The sequence below is a fragment of the Rhinolophus hipposideros genome (assembly GCF_964194185.1).
Source record: "Rhinolophus hipposideros genome assembly, chromosome: 26".
NCBI lineage: Eukaryota > Metazoa > Chordata > Mammalia > Chiroptera > Rhinolophidae > Rhinolophus > Rhinolophus hipposideros.
Genome location: NC_138072.1, coordinates 17,161,999 through 17,184,529, shown reverse-complemented (window position 1 = coordinate 17,184,529; position 22,531 = coordinate 17,161,999). Strand labels below are relative to the sequence as shown.

General features: G+C 36.4%; 1 protein-coding gene across 9 annotated transcripts in view; it reads right to left on the bottom strand.

Moving 5' to 3' along the window:
- The window catches only part of AKT3 (AKT serine/threonine kinase 3), a 254,412-nt gene that overhangs the window by 104,521 nt on the left and 127,360 nt on the right, over window positions 1-22,531 (bottom strand). For 8 of the 9 annotated variants that reach the window (XM_081039287.1, XM_081039285.1, XM_081039288.1 and 5 more), the window contains one exon: window positions 17,160-17,285. In XM_081039287.1, the coding sequence (XP_080895413.1) occupies window positions 17,160-17,285 (126 nt within the window). Of the gene's footprint in view, window positions 1-17,159; window positions 17,286-18,051; window positions 18,105-22,531 lie in introns of those variants that run through there. The other variant, XM_081039291.1, reaches the window with a different exon arrangement.

Sequence of the window (22,531 nt, the reverse complement as noted above, 5' to 3'; positions counted from 1 at the left end):
TGGTGGTGGTGGTTAGTAATGTTACTCATTTCATGTGAAGGATAAATCTAAGAGGTGTTATGGCATTATCCTCCATTTTATAAATGAGCTAATAGAGACTGAGACCAGTTAAATCACATGCTCCAAAATACACAGCTTGTAAGTAAGTATAGAAGATTGACTCCCAAGTCTATGTGAATTTAAATTCCATGATCTTTGGGAGAGAATATACACTACAAAAATCGCCTTAAAAAAAAAAATCAGGAATCTTATCTGTCGAAGTGATGGGACCGTGCATTCCCTCTTCTACAGCTTCCAGTATCTTCCCCGTGCTTCTATGACACCTTTTCTCCTACAAAAACATCCGGGATAATTTTCACCGGTCAACAATGTTTGAGGAGGCAGAGGGCCCAGATGTGTTTGCTCCTGGCTCTGAACACAGCATAGGGATGGTTAGGGATGAGGATTGTCCCCTAGCAGGGTCCTGATCTGGCACCTTTTACTTCTCCAAGCAGGCATGTGGGGGGAAGTGGTTTAGAATGAGGAACAGAAGAGAAAGGAGAAGGAAGGAGGGCAGCAGAGCCTTGGGTCCTTTCACTGCTGGGTCGCACCCCCTGCAATACAAATAAAGGCAATGATAATAAAAGTTTCCAGTTACTAATGATGGCAAAGTGATTCCCAAACCTGCATCGATCCAGCTCCATGTTTCTGGCTATTTGTGTCAGAACCATTTACCTATTACCCAGAATTAACATACCCTTCTCTGTCCAAGGAAACAGGAGAGAACACAAGTTCTTACATTTTATAACATAAAATATTCTACAAACGACAAGAGTAAGACTGGGTTACTAAAGTTATATTTCACTCTAAAAGATGTTTTTCACTTTATGATACACGTTTCAAATTTTGACTTAATTATCATAAACTTTACCATAGGCTACTATTTGTGGATTAAAATTAAATTTGGTATCACGATATGTTAATGTGAACTTCTAACACACTTTCCTTTAATGAATATGGTCACCACACATACCACCATTTACCAAAAGTACATTTCAAAGCCAACCTCTTCCCCATCAGCATTTCTCCATCTTGTCTGTCCTTCAGATTACATAAACAACCACACACCTCAAGAGTCTCCTAGAACAACTGTTCTGTACATACTCTCTGCACACTTCAAATTTCAATTAAAAATATACTGTGCTCACTGTGGGATAATTAGGATACAGACATAAATGAGGCATTTACTAACAGAGAAAGTTATAAGAGTCAAGCAAACATCGAGTGGACTCAAAATACATGATCAAGCAAGTTAGTTTTGGTTTTATTTGTTGCCGTATAATAGCCGCGGCCTTTTGGACTTTTTTGGTGGTGGGAGGGAGGAAGCAAACAAGCACGTAACATAAAATTTACCATGTTCACCATTTTTAAAGAGCACATTTCTATGGCATTAAATACATTCACAGTGTTGTGTAGGCAAGTTGGTTTTTAAACATATTTCTTCATTTATTCTCATTGCATAAATGCATATTCAAATCACCCATGCTTACTGTAGAAAAATTCATAAGTAGGTAAAACTAAAATAAAAATACACAAATATATCCATTGTTAATGTTTTTATATAGATTTCAGCTCTTTTCTAAGCATTGTTTTAAAATGAGACTATCAGGAATCTATTACATAAGTGCTTTGCTCACTTAGTAGGTTGTAAATATTTTTCATTTCATTAGACATACACATCATCGGATTTAATGGAACATAGCACTCCTTTATACTCATAAACCAGAGTAAGCAGTTCATTTATGATCATAATCCATGAAACACATAGAAGTGAATTATTCAGACATAAACAGGATGATATCTAACCACTTTCAACATAGCTTACTATTGAATGCTGTGTTGAAATCTGAAAAATAATCATGAGCACTATTTTTGCTTTACCTAAATAAGAAAAACTAATTTATAACTGAAGTATGATGAAACTGGAATTTGATAACAAATTTTAAACAATCCAACAAGAATGTATCTTAGACTGAAAATTTCCTGAGGGCAAGATTCCTATCATTTGGTACTTAGTACTGTGCCTAGACAGAGCAGATCTCCAATAAATAAGTAAACAGAATGAAAGAATACATGACTAACATTAGCCACATCTAGTAACGAATTTGTGTCTTGGCTAACTAACACCACATTTTCAAAAACCGCTAAAAGATAATCTAGACCTAATAAAATCGGTTCAGACAAGGATCATCAGTGGATGCTAAAATCATTACGTAAATAACTAATGAAGAACTGACTGTTGCACGGTGCCAATGTGTCAACCCACAGATTATCTGTCAGCCACAAAGGGGGAAACCTAACTTTATAATGGAGAGATCAAGCTTTCCCTGCCTGAAACCAACGAACAATGACAGCATCACTAATAGATGGGCAACCAAATATGAAGTACCTCCCGACATGATGTGATATGAAGCACATAGAATCATCAAGAAAATCATTTTGACAGAAATACTGAACGTGAATTTAACGGAATCATTAGATCGAACTTCCATTTTACAGGAAATACAGTGGTAGAGGAAAAAGTTAAATGGCACCTCGCAGAAACAACCATCAGAGAATTCCAGAAGAGGGGGACTATCCACAGGACAAACAGCCTGGTCTCCTTAATAAGTGAATATAACCGAGATGGGGGAGGTGATACAGGACACAAAACTCTTCTAGACTAGAGAGGCTTAGAGACATACCCATCAAATGCAATGTTTGGTCCTTAATGTATCAGGTTTAAATAAGCCAGTTGTAAAAGATGCTTTAGGCAACAACCAGGGAAATCTGAATATGAATTGCTATTAGATAATATTGAAGATTTTAAAATTTTATTAGGTGAGATAGTGGTACTGTGATTATGTTGGAAAATGTCCTCATTGTTCAGAAATTCATACTCAAGAATTTAGGGGTAAAAAGGTCATGATATCATAATTTAAATATTTTAACAAAATGATGGTGCAAATATGGTAAATGCTTACTGTTAAGTCTAGGTAACGGATATACAAGGATTCAATAAGCTACTTTCTCTATTTATCTGTATGCATGTCTGAAAATTTTCATGATAAAAAGTCAAATACAGAAGCCCGCTGCAAAATAACACTAGATTATTTCCTCCATGTATGTACCAAAATAAACTACAGAAGGCTTAAATGATTGAATGTGAAAAAATTTTTTTAAATATAAAATATATAGACAAATATCTAAAATAAAGGCAGTTCTAGTTAAAGAAACTATCACAAGTTAAATTCAGACTATTTCATTGGGCACTGAAGTTTAAAGGTATCACTGCAAAATAATCAGTTTATTTTGTATCAACTCAAAGTTACAACTATTTGCATCAATTTCTGCTTATGTATTTACTACTTCATAGTCGCTTATCAATGACACCATGGTGAATAAACAATAAACACACTGAGTGCTGCCTTCCCAACTCCCTAACTTCCAGTCACTCGAAACCATTATCTACAAGAACGGTGTGTGCTACACAATCCTTAACCAAATAAGCTATCCTGACTTTAAAAGGTTTCAACCACAACCATAAAGAGGTCTCTGGGTCTTTATTATAGTACAAAACACCTCATGATGGATTGCAAGAACATATTTTGGAATAATCAGCTCATTCACCTTTAACAGAATAGGAAAAGAAAACAAACAAACAAAAAAATCTCATCTTAAATCTTCTGCCCAATTAGGTTAGTAGGGAAACTTTGCTTTCCATTACGTTTTTTCCCGAAATTTATTCTTTTTAAAATTACAACTAAGTGATTCTTTTTGCATATTATCAGTTGCTTCGCCAGAACATAAAGATTTTATATGCATTGTTTCTCATGTAATCCTCCCAATGAAGCTCTAACGTTTTTTCATCATTTCTACTTTACAAGTAAGAAAATAGAAGCTGTGTGATTTTTAAGTCACGTGTTCAATATCATTAAAGTCATTAAGATTGTAAAACTGAGTCTCTTGTCCAGGTTTTCTAGCTCTAAAGTCTTCTTAATATGTCACATACTGTTTAAAGGATGCTAGCTGCTTACAAGAAAGAGTAATAAAAGTATGCTTCTTTATAACAAGCTTTATATACTTCACTAGTTTTCTGCAATTAAATTGATATAGAGAGGCAAAATATAGAGTATTGAAATAGTTTTCCCCAAAGAAAATTGACCAAGCTTGTTGTTTTGCATACGTGCATTAGGAATAATTGCCATGGCTTGTGAGAATATTACATTCAAAAGCCCCAGCGCACTTTGATCATATGACAACAAGAGAGGGAAAGTTCTAGGTGACAGATAAGTTATTAAGGAGTAATACAGTTTCAGGATTTCTTTACAGAAATTACATTTGAAAATATATCTTTCTGTTAAATATTAGATTATTGGTACAAATCTGAGAGCACATTTGAAATTTTTATTGGTCAAAACATTAAAAATCTAACATTAATTAACATGTTACTACAGTTGTCTGGAGGATGGTATCAGACTTGTTTACGCTTGTCAATCTAAGCCAACCTTGTTGATTCCTTAGTCATACTGAAACCATCTATAAGAATAGTCATTAGTAGGAAAAAATGTAACTTCTGAAAGGCACAGATTTCCAAAGAATCTATGAGGCAAACTGTGAATCTGTAAACAATACAGGCTAACAAAAATATTTTAACAAAATGTCCTATTTCCAGAGGAGGATTGTCAAGCTCTCAAAGGAAACAATGTATATGAAATAATGTTATAAAGAGAATATTGTAAGTTTATTTTTAATTACGTTCTAAGAGTATCCTATAGAGATAGGAACTTTATTGGCGTGCTTTTGGAAGCAGTAACTTGCTGGTTGGATGATTCAATTATCATGAACAATTCTGGCATGTTTCAAATGTCTAAAAATGTAACCATAGTAATAGATTCTGAGTGCATGGGTTGGGGGTGAGGGAGAAAGACAATGACAAATTGGTCCAAAAGGACACTGAGACTTCATAGTTGGAAGACTATTGTGCTGACAATTAGTAACAGGAAGCAGAGCACAAAACAAATGAATGAAAAAAGCTGAACTTGCAATGAAAGACCTTATTATAGTGCAGAAACATTATTGTAATAAAGGGGCAATGTACTCGCCTCTATACAGCTTTCTCACAGGCGCCCTACTCTCTTTTCTCTTTCCCTACATTTCATTTTTTCATTAGCATCTGCTTGATTATGTATTATTTCCAACCCAAAAGAATGCCTCTATATCTTCCCTAAATTCCAGAGCTTAAAGGTCTTTCCAAACCACTGTGGTCTTGGGCCTTATGTAACTCTACTCAAAATATGCTTTTAAGTTAACATGAAGCTATAGGGGGGGGGATTGAAAGGTAGTGATTTAGTGTATAACTGCAGAGAGAGCAACAAAACACGTGCCCCTCAAGTCCAATTTGTTAAAAATGCAATGATCATACAATTCATACTAAATATCCAGATGACTCTGTCTCTAAAAATTAGTGTTTCTCCTATGACTTCTGTGATATAATTAGAACAGCAAAGCTGAAATCTTCATATCCTAGTGAATCCTCTGTAGTAAGCTTCAGTTTCCTTAAATAGAAATGTCCAGAAGCTCTGAATCATACTTTCATGTAGTAGGTGAGAATGACAAGATTTGACCCATGATCCTGACATATAAACTAGCCTAGAGCCATCGAAAGCCCACACCTCTGAACTGCCCACACTAGAAAACCTCTTATCTCGAGAGCCTACGGCCACCAGAGACGCTTTAGGTAAGCAGTGGTGTGGAAAAAGCACTGGCCTTGAAACCTGAAAGCTGTGGGTTTCGCCTCCAGTTCCATCCCTTAGCAGATGCATGACGACTGGCAAACTCCATGAGCCTAGTTTCCCCAGCTATAAGAGAGATACAGTGTATCCTGCAAAAATGCGATCAGGATTAGCAACATATATGTAAAGTACATAGAACACAGGTGCTCAACAGTGGTAATTATATTATCAACTCTCAATAGACTGAATGTTTCAAGAAATTATTAACTGCTGCTGATAGCAAGTCATTGAATTTTAGAAGAAAGGACTGTAGAGATCCCTCAGTCTAACTCCTTCATGTCACAGATGACAGAACTCTGAGTCTCAGGGTGGTTAAGTGACTGACCCAATATTAAATTTCTATCAAATAATCAGCCATCTGGATTCCACCTCTATGCTTGTCCCTCTGCTATTGCATAAGTACCACTGGTACATAAAACACAACTCTCGAGAACAGTGAGAGTCTGCTAGTAACCTACTATGTGTAACACTTGGCATAACACAATGTTTCTGTAGGTGCTGACTAAACATTACTTGAAGAGAGCTGTCATCTCTGAACCCCATCTAGGACTAAATGCATTCAAGCCAAGTGTTAGACAGACCAGAGTCCAAATCATACTTCTGCCATAGACTTGTTCTGAGACTCTGGTAAAGTTTCTTAATTTCTCTAGGTCTTAGTTTCACCTCCTAGGTTTTTGGGGTTTTTTTAAGGTAATATTTATTTCAGGATGTTCTTGTCATGACAAAAATGTGATCATATAAATAAAGCACCTCGTGCAGAGTAGGCACTTAAAATATGTCAATTGTCTTCCCTTACTTCCTTAAGTCCCTCTTCATTTCTTATGTAGTAATTATAAGATGGAATTAAAGCACCAAATATGATGGGCATGTAACCAGTTTTTAATTTACAATTTTAAAAATTACACAATAACTTCTACTTTCCAGAAAATAAAAATTTAAGTTAAAAAATAAACATTAAGGGCCGGCCAGGTGGCTCAGGTGGTTGGAGCGCCGTGCTCCTAACACCGAAGTCGCCAGTTCAATCCCCACTCGGGCCAGTGAGCTGCGCCCTCTACAGCTAAGATTGTGAACAACAGCTCTCCCTGGAGCAGGGCTGCCGTGCGCTGCTGAGAGTGGCCAACCAACGACCAGGGACCGACTGTCTCAGCGGGGAGGAGCGCAAGGCTCAAAATACCAGCATGGGCTGAGAGCTGTGTCCTATACAACTAGACTGAGAATCAACAGCTTGAACCGGAGTGGGGGTGGTGGTGGAAGAAGAGGAATAAATAAATAAACAAACAAATAAATACTAAATAAATCAGGTAGACTTTGACATTCAACTTAATGAAAAAAAAAAGAACTGTAAATTAATCAGGTCACAAATGAGTATAGTCAGAAAGGTGTGCAAACAGAATTACTTTCACCTTTCAGAGACAGAAGGGTGTCATGGTGTGAAAAGCTGGGATCGATAATAAGATAAAACAACAGTATAAGGACCCTCAGTATCAAAGGCTGGCTGGTGTTGGGTAATGTTATACAATCAGGGAATGTTTACCAGAAAAACTAAGAAGTACTGACCTTAGTAATTAACTTTATGTAAAAGTTACACGATAAACCCACCACGGCTGCGTATCACACACAGGCTGCAGGTGGAGAGGCCCCCGCATCACGCCCCCCCATTCACCCCCATCTACACCACCCTCACCTCTCCTACATGAAAGTCATCGGACATTTTTAAATAAAAAGATACAGAGATATTGTACCCTTTTCTAAAAAAGTCTAAAGCCTTTTTAGCTAAAGGAAAAATAGTGTCTTTATGATGGGATTTTAAAATGGAGTCTTTATTTATATCAGTAACATTATTTTATATTCTACGAGGGGAGAAGATGCATGGCACTGTCACTGCCAAAACTCCACATACGATTCCAGGTTAGCTAACAAGGGACCTAGTGCCCAACTCTGACCCTGAGAAAACAAAGTATCTACCTGATCACAGCATTCTGCTAAATATTTCAGTTGTCATAGTTATTTGTATCATTTATCCTTTCTGCTCCTTTTATATTTTTCACTCTACACAGGGATGTAAGAAATAATACCACCTACAGCTTTCATTCACATGAGAATTCCATGCCCATTTAAAGCAACAATAAGAGGTAAAGTTCAAATTAATGGTCTCCCTGTTACCTGGAATGTACTTTAACTTTTGAAATCTTACTCTCTCTCCAAACAATCTCAACTTCCGATGAAGCTTTCCTTGATGATCTAGTCCTCCCTTTCCTAAAGTCTGACTGAATATATTAATTATAAACTTACTTCAGAACTGAACCATGAAACATCTCAGAATACCAATTCCAAGGGTCAGAATTCTTGCTACTAGATTATAAATTCTTCAAAGCCAAGGCCTATATCCTGTATCTGTGGATTAATAAAACGAACCCAGGCTTCAAGGCTAGCATCTGTTAGACCTGGGTTGAAAATTCTGGCTCTACCATTTGCCAGGTAAGTGACCCAAAGCAAGTCACATAACCTCTCTCAGTCTCTTCAAAAAGGAGAACAAGATACTTACCTCAGATGTTGTCGTGAAGACTAAATGGCATAACATATGTCAAAGGGCTCGCACATAGTAACACTCAAAGAAAGGTTGACTTCCTTCCTTATTTCCTTCTTTTTTCCCCTCACAACCTGGTACAACGTTGAGAACACAATAACCCCTCAATAAAAACTCTCTAATATTCATTAGCACTTAGATTTGCTAAAAATGTGTTTAAATTTCCTTGGGATAGCTCCTCTATGTTTCTACATTGTGTTACTTTAAATCATACGCACACAAGGTAGGACATTTCACAACAGAATAAATGTGTGCGGTGTTGTTTGGGATGATTAGAAAAGGAAGTCAAGGAAGGAATCAGAGGGAAAAGTATTTAAGAATAATTCAGTGAAAATAACTACATAGATGGTGTTCCGTTACTTAAGCATCCTTGGATAAGGAACAGTTGACTGTTGACCTTAGTAGAAGTATAAGAGAGAAGGGAGGATGGGAAAAAGAAGCACATGAAGAGAGGGAGGAAGGTTGGTTCTGTTGGGATCTCGTTGACGTCCTCACGTCACTTAATGTAAGCTATTGAAGCTGATCTCTTTGCCTGCCTTCCCTAAGAACAATCCCCACTGCATCCTCCATCTTACAAACAAGCAATCATCTAATGGAAGACCCAAATTAATTTTAATATTTTCCCCAATGGATGGTAACCATTTCCATCCACTGGGGATGGTTTACCCAATGGAGGGATCCTCTTAGAACAGTCAGAAAGATATTTAAGGATTTTATTACTGTTGTTAAAAACCAAAAAACACCTCTAACTAAAAAGGGGTAATGACAGTCACACGGGCCTTCCTCCACCGGTAAAGCTGTGTCCTCCAAAGGCCAGGGCTGGAGGAACGTGGGCTGCACCCATTTCCTTGGAGGCCAAGCCTGTGGTGCTACCCTTTCAGCCACAGTGAGGTCTTTGTTAGCCAGAGGTGGCTATGGTGTGGTTTAGGGGTCTGGCTCACATTATTGAGTTATAAGAACCAGTCCCTACAGATCAAGTCCGTCGTATTAAATGAAACAGGGATTTTCCTTCCCCCTAATCAAGCCATAGCCACTGACCTCAACTGCAAAAGATTTTTGTATTATAAATAGGTTCTACTTAAAATGTATAATGGTCTTTAAAGAAAAATCCAATAAAGCACTTCCCTCCCCCACTGCAGTGTAATTTAGCTGGAGAGAGAAGAATGGCTGCCATTTAACTCAACTGAGCAAACAGTACTCAGCATCTTCTATCTTACATTAATAGTTTTATTTGCACAGCATGTTATAATTTGATGTTTTCAACTATATCATCTCATTTAATTCTCACCATGAATCTGAGAAGTAGATATTATTTACTTCATGTTTAAAGATGAGAAAAAAGATCAGAGAGGTTATGTGATTTGCCCAAGGTCACACAGCTAATAAAGTAGCAGAACCAAGACTCAAACTCAGCTCTCCTGAGTCCAGTGACCTTTCAGTATACCAGAGCTTGTAATAAATGTTAAAGGGAATTTTAAAAATGAGTATACATAGCCATTGTGCTCCAGAAGTTTCTCTTTCTCCTTGATTGTGTGTAAGGCCCATACATGTTTATATTCTGATGAATGAGGCTAAGAAGGCAAAGACTAACTAAATAGATTAGCTTCAGAGTAAATCAGGAAAGAAGGGTGAGGGATAATGAAAGATACTAGAGCAGATGTGTGTTCTAACAGGCATCTGAGGTCACCTATATTGTAGTAATGAAGGAAGTAAAATAGTGAGCTCATCTAATAGAAAATGCAAATGACAGACATGTAGATTTATGTTTATAGAAAACAAGCAGATGATGAAACCTTTCAGAGGTGCAGAGGGCTGATCTCACACCAGGAGCTGGATGGGAGATTCTAGACTGCATTGTCATACATAGCCATTAAAATGGGATCGCTCTTTTTCTTTTTTGTGCATTTGTTGTATAATGTAGGAAAACAAGGGAAAAATAGAAATTTTGCGGAGATTATTTTCGTTGTCAAATTGGAGTGTGTTTGAACTATGTGACTAAATATGGCATTATCACTCTTTGTTAATTACTAAAAGCAATCTCCTTTTAAAGTGATTTTCAAATAGGTTTTCTCCATTCCACATTCTAAACGTGGTCTACAGGTTAAATTTTGCAAATACATGAATATAGTAGTACCACCAATAAAAATGAGAGATAGGAGGTAAATTTGATTAAATTTATAGTAATTTACTTTACGATGAATTTCATAAAGTAAGGCATCTATTTCTTACAGTAAGATGCATCAGATATAACTTTGTTTGCCCAAAATCTGCTCATAATTATGGGGGGGAGAAGCCACCAAATTTTCAAATGATTAAATACATAAAATGGTCTGAAAATCACTCAAAACAAAAATAGGGTTAGGAATTCTGTATGCAACTGAACCTAATAGGATGTAGCAATCTGTGTCAAAAAGAAACTGTGTGGTACATTAAGACATAATAGAAGGGTGGCTGGATTGCTCAGTTGGTTAGAGCATGAGCTCTGAACAAGGTTGCCAGTTCAATTCCTGTGTGGGATGGTGGGCTGCTCCCACTACAACAAAGACTGAAAACGGCTACTGGACTTGGGAGCTGAGCTGTGCCCTCCAACACTAGATTGAAGGGTAACAAATTGGAGCTGATGGACCCTGGAGAAACACGCTGTTCCCCAATATTCCCCAATAATATTTAAAAAACAACACCACCTTATTTAAAAAAAAGTAATAGAAGAAAAAGGAAAACTGAAACCATATAGAGTATAAACATAATTATGATTTTGGCAAGTGTTTAATTGTTGATATGTAATACATCAAAAAATAGTAATTCTCATCTTCCTCTTGTGAAAAATGGAGAAAATCTGAGATTTTTTCTGAGCAAGGAGATGGTATTTGCAAAGGAACTATTTGGAAGATAAATCTATCCAATGCATTCCTTCCAAACACTCCAAAGAGAATATTTGAAGGCAGAAGATCAATTAGGAGGCTATCGAAATAATCCAGGGGGAAACTGAGTAAGAACCTAAGTAGGATGGTAGCAGTGAGACTGGAAAGTAAGGAAAACAAGACACTATGTGGGACTCATGGGGAAAAGAGAAAGAGAACGATTTGTCTACAGATGTATGAGTATCCCTTCTATTGCGCACTATAACCAGACAGGTTTGTTTTTTGTTTTGTTTTTTTAATCCAAAACTGATTTGGACACCTCATGATCAAAAGCCTCCAGTGGTTTCCAATCGGTTTCCATTAAAAACATCCAACTGGTATTCAAGACCTTTTCTGATCTACAACTTATCTAATTTTTTTTTTCTCCAACAAATTCTCTATCCATTTAGGATATTACCTTACTATTCATAAAACAAGCTACTCCTTAATTCCAGACTTCGGGTGCTTGCTTATGTAGTTAACCTCACTGATAATGGCTTCCTTCTTCCCAAAACCGACATATCACCTCTCCTTCAGGGCTCATGTTAACCTCATCTCATAAATAGTTAGTCACCCTAGCTTACCTTTACTTTACCTTTTCTCTCACCTTCTACAGCGTTTCTTCTTTATAAAGTTCATTTTGGCAACTCATTTCATTTCTCCTCCCATTGCTGTGTGTTTTATGTGAATGTCTTCCAGAGCCAATGACAAATTCCTACATACAAAAATTGTATCTAATACTCCGTTTAGTATCTAATATGGTTCTAATGACCAATAAACCCTTTAAAAGTGAGCTATACTGATCTCCTAATCCTTGTATATACAGCATAGGGTTATTCTAGATTTAGAAGATTGTTCATTCTGGGTGGTAGTGTGTATTATTCAAGACTAAGGCTCAAGTCACAGCTGTTCCTCTCTGCCCATGATCCGCCATAGTGGAAGCACTAGTAGGAATCAACAGGTTTTTCTACATATTTATAATCTCTGAGTCTAATGTATATTTATTCAGAGGTAAGGATGTTTTTGGCAGGGTTAAGCCCCGTAATTTCCTTACTTTCTTTCAAACAGAAGAAGAAAAATGGGTCAGTGAGTCTACACTTTATTTCACTTTTAAAATTGGCCTAAGAACGAACACCCACCTATTTTTTAAAAAAGGGATTAAAGGCAGGTTTCAGAGAGGAAAAAGATATTGTCAGAGTGGGCCAATATTTGCAATAAGGAAAACGGTAGAATTCTAGGAGGAGCTCCTGAGGACAAAGCCTGGCATTCTCCCCATCCCCTCAATGACGGAAGGGAAGAAAGCAAAAGTAGGTTGAACCCCCAGACATACACACGTTGATGTTAAGGTCGTCCATTGAGGAACTGCTTCTACCTCTCAGTTAGACTGATAACTCTCAGTGTTGAAGATCCCAAATACTGGGTAAGCAAACTATTATTTATTTTTATTATTTATTATTTATTATTTATTATTATTAAAGGTATCCCAGTACCTTTGCAACAATGCTTGTGGGTATCCTGCATTATTTTCAGGCAAACTGTAATGTTTCCTGTGCAAAGATAATCCCCATCCATAATTAGCAGTTTACCAAACCACAAGTCTGATTAGAGATGTACCTTTCTTTAAAAACTATTTTTACAGCACTATTATTTAGAAGGCACCTTTACATATAGTTCGCATTTGATCCACCTGAAGGATGAAGGTTATTATCCACATTTTATAGGGCTTGGAGAGTTTACATTCTGCATGCAAAGGATAGCTAGCAATTTAAGTGTTGGAACTCCCACCCAAAATCAAATCTCAAGGCTTAATCTGGGAAAATATCACAAAACATGGGTCAGGGAGGGGAATAACATGTTTAAATAACAATAGAGAAATTTGAGTTTTAATCTTGATATTTAACTACCACTACCTAGTAAAGCAACCTTAAAAAAATCGCTGAATTTCTAAGGGCTCCATTTTTCTCATCTCCAAATTGAAAAATATGGACTAGACGTTTTCAGATATTCATTGAAAAACAGTTATTAAGCCCTAATATACAGGCACTAGGAGATATAAGATAACTAACACTAGGCTCTTTCCTCTAAAATAACTCACAATTAGTGGATGAGGCACACACATGAACAAGATAACCAAGAAACAATGTGATAGCAACAAAAGGTAATTTAGCAAGGAATGAGGCATGCGATTTAAATCTGAATTAAGTCTTAAAGAATGAAGAAGAAAAAAATTATCCAGGCAAATAGAGAACAGAAGGACATTCCACTCAGAGGGAACAGCATACACAAAGGCTCAGAGTAGAAAAGCAGCCCAGTTTGTACAGGAATTAGAAACAGTTCAGCCCACGTATAACTGCACAGAGGAGAGATGAAGCGAGAGTTGAAAGCAAAGGCCAGATGGAGGAGATTCTTTGTGATTTATTAAGGAAGCTGGACTTTATCCACTAGGCAATAAAGACCCAGGGCAGGGCTTTCACAGGATTAAATACTTAAGATTTAATTATAGAAAGATCACCTCCACAGTCATGTGAAGGAAGTATGAGAAGTGCTAGAAACTAGAAGCAGAGCCTCCAGTCAAGAATCTATGATGAGGGCTTGTGTTAGGGTAATTATAGGGAAAGACATTAAATTCAATAAATGAGAAGCAAAATCAGCAGAACTAGAAATGAATTGGGACTGGGGTAAAGACGTGAAGATTAAAAAAAAAAGTCATGGAATAGATCCATGCTCAAGACGGAACTGAGATACTGAATATAGGGGGAAAATTGACTCAGCTTAGGACATGCTGAGTCCAAAAAAGACCTAAGTAGAGATATCCAGAAATTGGGTGAATTCAGTAATCTACTGCTCAGGAGAGAGGCCTGCCCTGAAGATACCCACGTGTGGGAGGGAGTAAGCTGCATGCAGGTAATAACTGAAACCTTAGAAGTGAATGTGACCACCCAGGCAGAGGGTACAAAGTGAGAAGGGTCCTTGGCCAGAACCTAGGTAGACACCAAAATGCACACAACAGACGCAGGAAGAAAACCAGGAGAGAGAGACATTCCAGAGGAAGAGATGAAATCATCCCAAGGAGGAAGTGGTGGTCGATAGTATAACATGCAGCCCGGATGTAAGTCCAGAAAAAAGAACTGAAAAACGTCCACTAGTCTTAGCAATTAAGTGGTCACTGGAAAATTTATTAAAAGTGATTTCAATTAAGTACAGTAAATAAGAGGGGAAGCTAGATAGCAGTGGGTTGAGTAGTAGAAACAATGAGAATAGACTATCTTTTTTGATATTATAAACCAGAAAAGAAGAAATCTGAAATTTAATGAAGATTCAGAAGATCAATTCTAAGTCCCTTCAGTTCTCATACTTTATTTTTTTTTCATGTAAGTAAAAAGCCAATTTTGGTAAAATTCCATTAAAACCCACATTGATTAATTTTAAGTAACATTTTTAATTATCAGGAAAAACGGGACTCACTGTAGCTATCAATGGAATATATGTATGTGTGTATATATATATATATATGTATATATTTATATATATATATAATATATATTAATATAACATTTCCCAAGATACCTTAGAAAGATCTTGTAAAACAGCCTCTTTTCTCATATACCAAAGGGGTCTGGACAATAGAGAAACAATTGGTGAAGTAACCCTCACTTGTTCCAACTATTCTTTCTTTTAATGTCTCATAAAAACATTTTGTCACCCTCTGCCCAGAATACCCTTCTCTATTTTAATTTGTTTAAGTCCTATTCACTCTTCAAAGGCCTACTCAATTTCCCCCTCACAGAATCACTGAATGTTAGAGACTTAAAAAGGCCTTATAAATTCATTGAACCCAAGTGTTTTCACTAATGCTGATGAAGGAAATAAAGACCAGAGAATTTCAGACAATGACCCGCCCAAGGTCATACTTAAGGTTTATGGTAAAGCTGAAATTTGAACCATTTCTTCAACCAGAGCCCATTTCACTACTCACTATGTCCTCGGGTCATTATTATTTATACAATTTAAGATTGCAATAAATCAGGCTTTAAGAATAATCGGTTTGAAAGAATTTAGTTAGTGTAAGATCCATGTTAATACACTTATGAAAATTAAGAAGCTGGTCTACAACTTTACTTGTTCACTTGGGTGAGCTCCCCACAACTACTGGATTATACATATAAAGATTACAGATGTCGGCTAATACTTATTTTGTGGATACGCTGACTGTCAGTCACTAAATAGAATCTCTCCCCAAGAGTGCAGCATTTATTTCAGCCTCTGCCAGTGGAAGTGTTGGAGCAGATGTTGGCAGACGGTGACATACAGTACGTCTTTAAAACTTGTTGGGGTGTGAAATTTCATAAGGTCAAAAAATGCTGCATTTTGTTCAGCAGATACAGGAGTTCTGTACTTTTATATATTATTTCAGACAAACCAATAGCATTTGCTAGCAAAATTGAGAAACTAAGAAACTATACTCTCTTTGGGTAGGCTACTAGCAATATATGCCGCTAATGTTTGAAAAGATCATTTCTATCACTTTAAAGCAAATGCTCACCCAAAAGATCTTTAGAACGGAAATGTGTTCTTAAGTCAATACAAAATACAAGCTATTATTTCAACTGACAATAAGATTTTTTAAATAATTTTCTACTGAAAGAAAGCTATAAATATGTAATGAACATTTGGGAGGGAAAAAATGATTTCCTTAACTAATACATATGTATAACATAGTTCTCACTTTTTTTCTGAAATGAAATCCCTACACAAGAATCCACTTACACAAATAGAGAGGTTGTTTTTTTATTTTTAAGTTAGTATCTTTATCATTCAAATGATTTCACAAACCTTTGGTTTATTGTTTTATCTTCTTTAAAAAAATTAAGAGATACTATCTATAAAAAAAGTTGGTGCTCTATATTATGGTAAAATGACTTTTACAACATTCAAGGTCTTATCTTGGAATTTTTATTGTTACTATTTAATTGTATTTATTATTATTATTATTTTTTGCTTCAAATTTCCCTCATATTTTCCAAATGTGGCTAACAGATAACAACATAAAAGCAAAATCAAAATTAAGAATGGTGTCGAGTTAAAGACTGTATCTCAATGGTACAGACTTTAGTTGTTATGCAAGTTTATTTTAACATAACTTTAAAATGCTTTACTTCTGAATTAACACGAAAAAGCTCTTTCATTGATTAATAAGTATTTGAACAGTCTGAAGTGGGTGCTCGTAACATAAAAATAATAACTGGTGTCATTATCATCATCATTATCCTCAGTTTACTTTGTGCTATACTCAAACAAATATACAATTTCTAACTAAGTTCAAATTAGAAACACTTTGTTAGATATTTGTAAGGAAGAAAAATTTAACTACAAACACAAAATATTCCCAGAAAATAATTTCTAATGTAAATCACTTGTTTCTCATCATACAATCCATCAAAAGAGCTAAGATTATGATAGGAAACTGATTAGAAATGCACTGAGTACTGAGACATGTTCAAACCAAGTTCACACTAGTAACCAAGTTCAAAGGTCTTTGTTTCCATTTACTAAAGGAAAACCTAACATATGTATTTGGGGAATCATAATTATCACATTCAAGTGTTAACTATAAAAATATTAAACTATTAAACGAATATATTAATAAAAAGACTAAACTATTCATTATATAAGACCACATATTATTGGCAATCCCTATGCTGAGAAACTGAAATTCTTTCAAAACTGAAAACTTCTCTGCGATTCAATACAAACCTAAACTTTTTCATAGGCTTCTCGTATTTACTAAGCTATCTGACACATAATAAGGTCATGCAAATAAATAAATCCAAGGTGAATCAACAATTACAATGAACTTACTTGCCACTGAAAAGTTGTTGAGGGGATAAGGTAAATCCACATCTTGAGGTTTCTCTTTATATCCTATGAATGAGCCATCTGTCTTCAAAAGGAAATATCTTGGCCTCCAGTTTTTTATATATTCTCCTACATGAGGAAAGCATGCATGTTAATGCTGGGGGAAAAAATGAACAGCAGCTTTTATGTGAAAAATAAATTATGGCACAATATATGTCCTACAACATTGTCCTCCAAAAATTTAGTTAGGCAATTTTCTTTTAACTTAGTGTACAAAAGAAAATACGTAAGCCTGCAATTAAGATTCAACAAAAACCCAAACATGTTTTGTTTTTAATGATTTCCCACTTTGATAATTCATTTGCCCCATTATTTCTTCAGAGAATCATTCATCTGAGTACACATTTTGTTCAATTTTTCATTTTATCAGATGGTTGCTACAGTATATTTTCAGCCGTTTTAAAAAGCTTTGGTAAACCATCCATACAGCATCAAGGAAGGTCTATGAAAAACACTTAGCATAAGAGGGATATGAAATAGATGTTTCTCTTCCGTGTACCAAAGACAAATGGTGTCTATTTTTTAAAAAGAAAGTGATGAGTGTTTTTTTTTGTTAAATCATAACTTGTTTAAGCAACATTTCATTGTTCTACAGAGGAAAATAACTTTCTGTACAATACTGTAAAGAAGTCAAGGAAACGAAAGGACATGCGTTACTAGAGCTTAAAAACCATACACGCACTCACATACGCAAACATAACTGTAAGAACACATGGTACACTGCCAAGCACATAAAAAGTCAGTTAAGTGTATATATTTTTATCCGATTTTGATAAAAGCTACCACTGAGCTACCAAAATATAAATTTTTAGCAACCAGATCACCATTTGCTCACCTCATAAAGAACTCTTCAGAATTGTAGGCGACTGAAGTGCTCTGGGAATCCACAAGAGCTGGAAGGACACCTGGTCTCAACTTCCAGTTCTCTACTTGACATTTCTACTTGGTTATTTAATCTTAAATGCTTCATCCCACGACTACAATTTGGAAGCAGTTCCAATTTCCCTGCAAGCCAGCTTCTCCTGACCACAGTTCTCCAATCTCACGCCTGACACCTGACTTCTCCCTTCCTTATCCTATCCGTATCACCTTCACAAATCTTTGTCATTTAGCCCTACCTAAACCGGGGCTAACACCTTACACCTGCCCTCTGCTAAGACGCTGTCGAGTGTTCCCCCATCTACTCATCCCCCTTCCCTCCTAATGCATCTGTCACCTCCAGATTACCCTTATGTCTGTATGTGCCACTTGGATTATATCATTGTTTTGCTCAAAAATATTCAGACTCCTTACTGTTTACTGTAAAGTGCCAAGTCTCTCAGCATAAAATGTAAGCTCCTCCAAAACCTCCCGCCAACAGGAAGTTCAGCTGTGGGATCATTCCTCGGAACCAGCAACTCTCAACCTTCTTAGCTCAGACAACTTTACACCCATAAATATTACTGAAACCCTTCCCCCCAAAGTTTCTGTTTATGTGGATGACATATATAATGTTTACTGAAATTGAAAATTTAAATTCCTTTACTTCTTTTAAAACTAACAAGGGGGTGAGAGATGAGGGTAAGGGGGATCAAATATATGGTGATGGAAGGAGAACTGACTCTGGGTGGTGAACACACAATGGAATTTATAGATGACGTAATATAGAATTGTACACCTGAAACCTATGTAATTTTACTAATAATTGTCACCCCAATAAATTTTTTAAAAAATAGATTTAATATATAAAAAATAACAATAAACTCAGTACAGGAACAAGTATTTTTATGAAAACAATTATGTTTTCTAAGCAAATCTCTTTAATGTTTGGCTTAATAGAACACAGCCAGATTCTCATATCTATGTCTGCATTCAACCTGTCGCAGTACATTGGTTGAAATATAGGGGGGGAAAATCTGCCTCCAACAGATATGTAGCTGGAAAAGGGAAGAGTATTCAGATAGTTATGGGTATCTTTCTTTGATATTACACCAGCATTTGACAAGTGGTCGTTTTCTAACAGGTTACTTGCAATGTGGAATTTGAAACCCCATCAATGAACTTTCTGTGCTCGGTTACGTGAAAATCCACTGGCCCATAGTGCATACTGAATGGATCTTTCATACAATGTATGAGTTTGTAACAACACACACTGGTCTTTTAGAAAACACTGGTCCACTGATCTTTAGTGATCTTCCAAATATTGACACATTTCATTATACAATCTCATTCAGTTACCACTGTAAATCTCATGAGAAGAGCAAGCACTGGGAAAGCTGTCAAGCTCACGCTGGAAGATATATTCTCCAAAATTCTAATTTTTGCTTGAAAACTTGATTTTCACTATTGGCAGTAAATATTGTCAATTCTTTTTCCTTGTAGTGATATACTCCAAGTTCCCTCCGCAGGCCCAACCACTTGACAGATGCACAATAATTTACTAAATGAATGAGTGAATGGAGGATACGTGTATGAACACCCTCCCCACAAGTGTATGAGCACATGAAAGAAACTTAAAGGGGAAGACAAAACACCTAACACCACTCCTCTTTGTTTTACTGAAAAACGATGGCCTTAATATAACAAACACATGCCAAATTTATAAAACCAGAATGTTAAACTCATAGTTCCAATTAAAACAATAAAATAGTTCCCTTCTTGATTGCACTTATTTTTCCATTTTTATTTATGTATTCCTATATAAAATTTAAGATCATTTTATATTCTCTAATTAGGGATATAATACTTAGACTTTAAATGCTATAAAACAGTAACAGATTTATATTAGTACAAGATGCTGTTTGTTGAGCTAAATAATAATAGTTTAATAATTATACCAAAGATAAAATGAAACCCATTCATTTTAAAAATCTGAAAGAATAACGCCATTTCTTGTTTTATAAAAGGACTGAGTATGTTTATTTAAAAAATGCGAAATTCAATGAAATAAAAATCAAGTTTTCATTCCTAAGAATAATTTCCTGTCAGCCATTAAGTATTTATATGCTCAGATGGAAGACACAAAATGTCACCACATAAGACACGCATATTTTTTATTAAACAAATCTTCAAAAATTTAATATATTTTATGTGGTCTACACTAGGACTTCTGGTTGCCAAAAAGTCATTTAAAGTAAATCTATTATGCATCCCTAATACATAATACAAGACAGTGAGATAGTCATTCACACAGAGAAAAATGGAAAAGCAGAAATTTCCCTTCTTGATGAAAAATACTATTTCTCATAGAATTTTATTAATAATTTTGATTAATTCAGTTAAACTGATCAACAATTGTATTGTCACACTAGCTAACAGTGGGTCTGCCAAGTTTCAATGAGGACTCCCGAATCCAATTTTTGATTTCTTGCCATTTTCCATCTATAATGTGGACTTTCTGAGAAGATGCTTAGAGTTCATTTATTATTTACTACGTTGTTCTAGGTGCGGGAGATATAATAGTGGACCCCCCCCCAAAAAAAAAAAAAGACAAGGTCTCGAACTCATAGAGCTGATATTCCAGTATTACTCTAGATCTCAAGTGCCCCCTAAAATTTGGAGAAGAATTCTGAATAGTTTCTGAAAGCAGATCCTTCTTTTATAATAGCATGATGTGTTGGCCTAACTAAATATTCATTTTCTAGTTCCAAAAATGAAACTGAGAAGAGGTTCTTTTTCTTCCAAAGGAAGGGGCCTTACAGGCGACACAAGCTCACACAAAATATAGCAAGCAAGCTTTATTGCCATTTACTAGACCCAGTGCAGTAGAAGTTTCCTAGCTAAAAAAAGCATAAAGTTATAGCTATTCAGGATGCCTTGGCAGGACCCCGTGCACACTGATGATAAAGTAGAATTGTTCCCGCAGCCTTGAGGTTCCCAAGAAAACCCGTCTTATCCAGCTGGTCACGGGAAAGGAGCTGAACCCTTCCCTCACAGACTCAGTAGTTGAGGCAGTGAGTGTTCAGGTAAGGTACATACTCTCAGGCTGTTCTGAAAATATGGCCCAGGAGTCCTGGCCTATGGGCTGATGTCAAGAACAGGGGTATCCTCTCAACAACAACCCTTTTAAGGTAAACCCCATCTGATATTTTAAAGATAGCATTTACACCTAAGTTTATACCTGCTGTATTAGAACGAAGTAGCATCATGTTTTTGTATTTATAGCCCATAGGTTTCAACCAATTTAAGAGACAACCTGGTAATAATGGGGAGAAAGTCTTTAAAAAAAAAACCAAACAGCAGCATTTATGGGGTACTACGTCCTCAAAGAGATCGCCCTATGAGTACCTACCAATGGCCATTCAAAAGTGTAGGCACTGCCGTGAGAAACCTTCGGCAATGCACCAAAGTCCCAACTGGACAAAATTTCCAACACAACCTCGCCCTAACCATTTTCCTGAATGGGTGCTTCCAATGCTTTCTCATACTTGGCAGCAGGTGTTATGTATTTTGAAGCAAGCTGTTACCACGTTACCAACATCAAAACATATATTTCTCAATAAGCATTCCGATCTTTTGCCTCTGTAGGAGGCTGAATGGCAAACTCCAAAATATAGGCACAGCCCAGTCCCTAGAACCTGGGAAAAATACCTTATGTGACAAAAGATGTGATCGGTGTAGGATTTTGAGAGGAGGAGTTTATCCTGGATTATCTGGGTGAGCCCTAAACCAATTACAAATACTTTGTAAGAATTGAGGCAGAGGGAGATGTGACACACAGACAGGGAAGGGGAGGACGCCATGTACCCATGGAAACAGAGACTGAGTGATGCACGACTGCCACGGAACGCCTGGGAACACCAGCCGCTGGAAGAGGCAAGGATGCCCTGCAGAAGGGTGACCCTACTGACACCCTGATTCCTAACTCCTGGTGAGAGAATAGATGTCTGTCGTGTGAAGCCACCCGGTTTGACTGTCATTTGTTACAGCAGCCCTAAGAAACAAATGCAGCTTCCGAGCACTATAACCAAAGGTTTATAGAACCAACCAACCAAACAAACAAACAAAAATCCCTACTGATTAATTAAGTTCTGGGCATGAATGGCATAGAGACTCACAGTTAATACTTAATGAATGCAAAGCGGACAATCCACACCATTGCTACAAATAGTAGAGACTGACTTGTGAAGGGTGGGGCTGGGCGAGGCTGTTCATTGGGGCGCACAGTTTTACTTAGTTATTACAACTTCAGTTTCGGGACTTTTGTTAATTTTCTTACCTTAATCATTTATTTCCTGTAATCTCTTAAAACAAACAAACCTCAATGTTTTTGAGCAAAAATGTTGGCTGTAGAAGACATTCTTGATTTCGTTGGCTGAGTACAAATATGTTGGCTC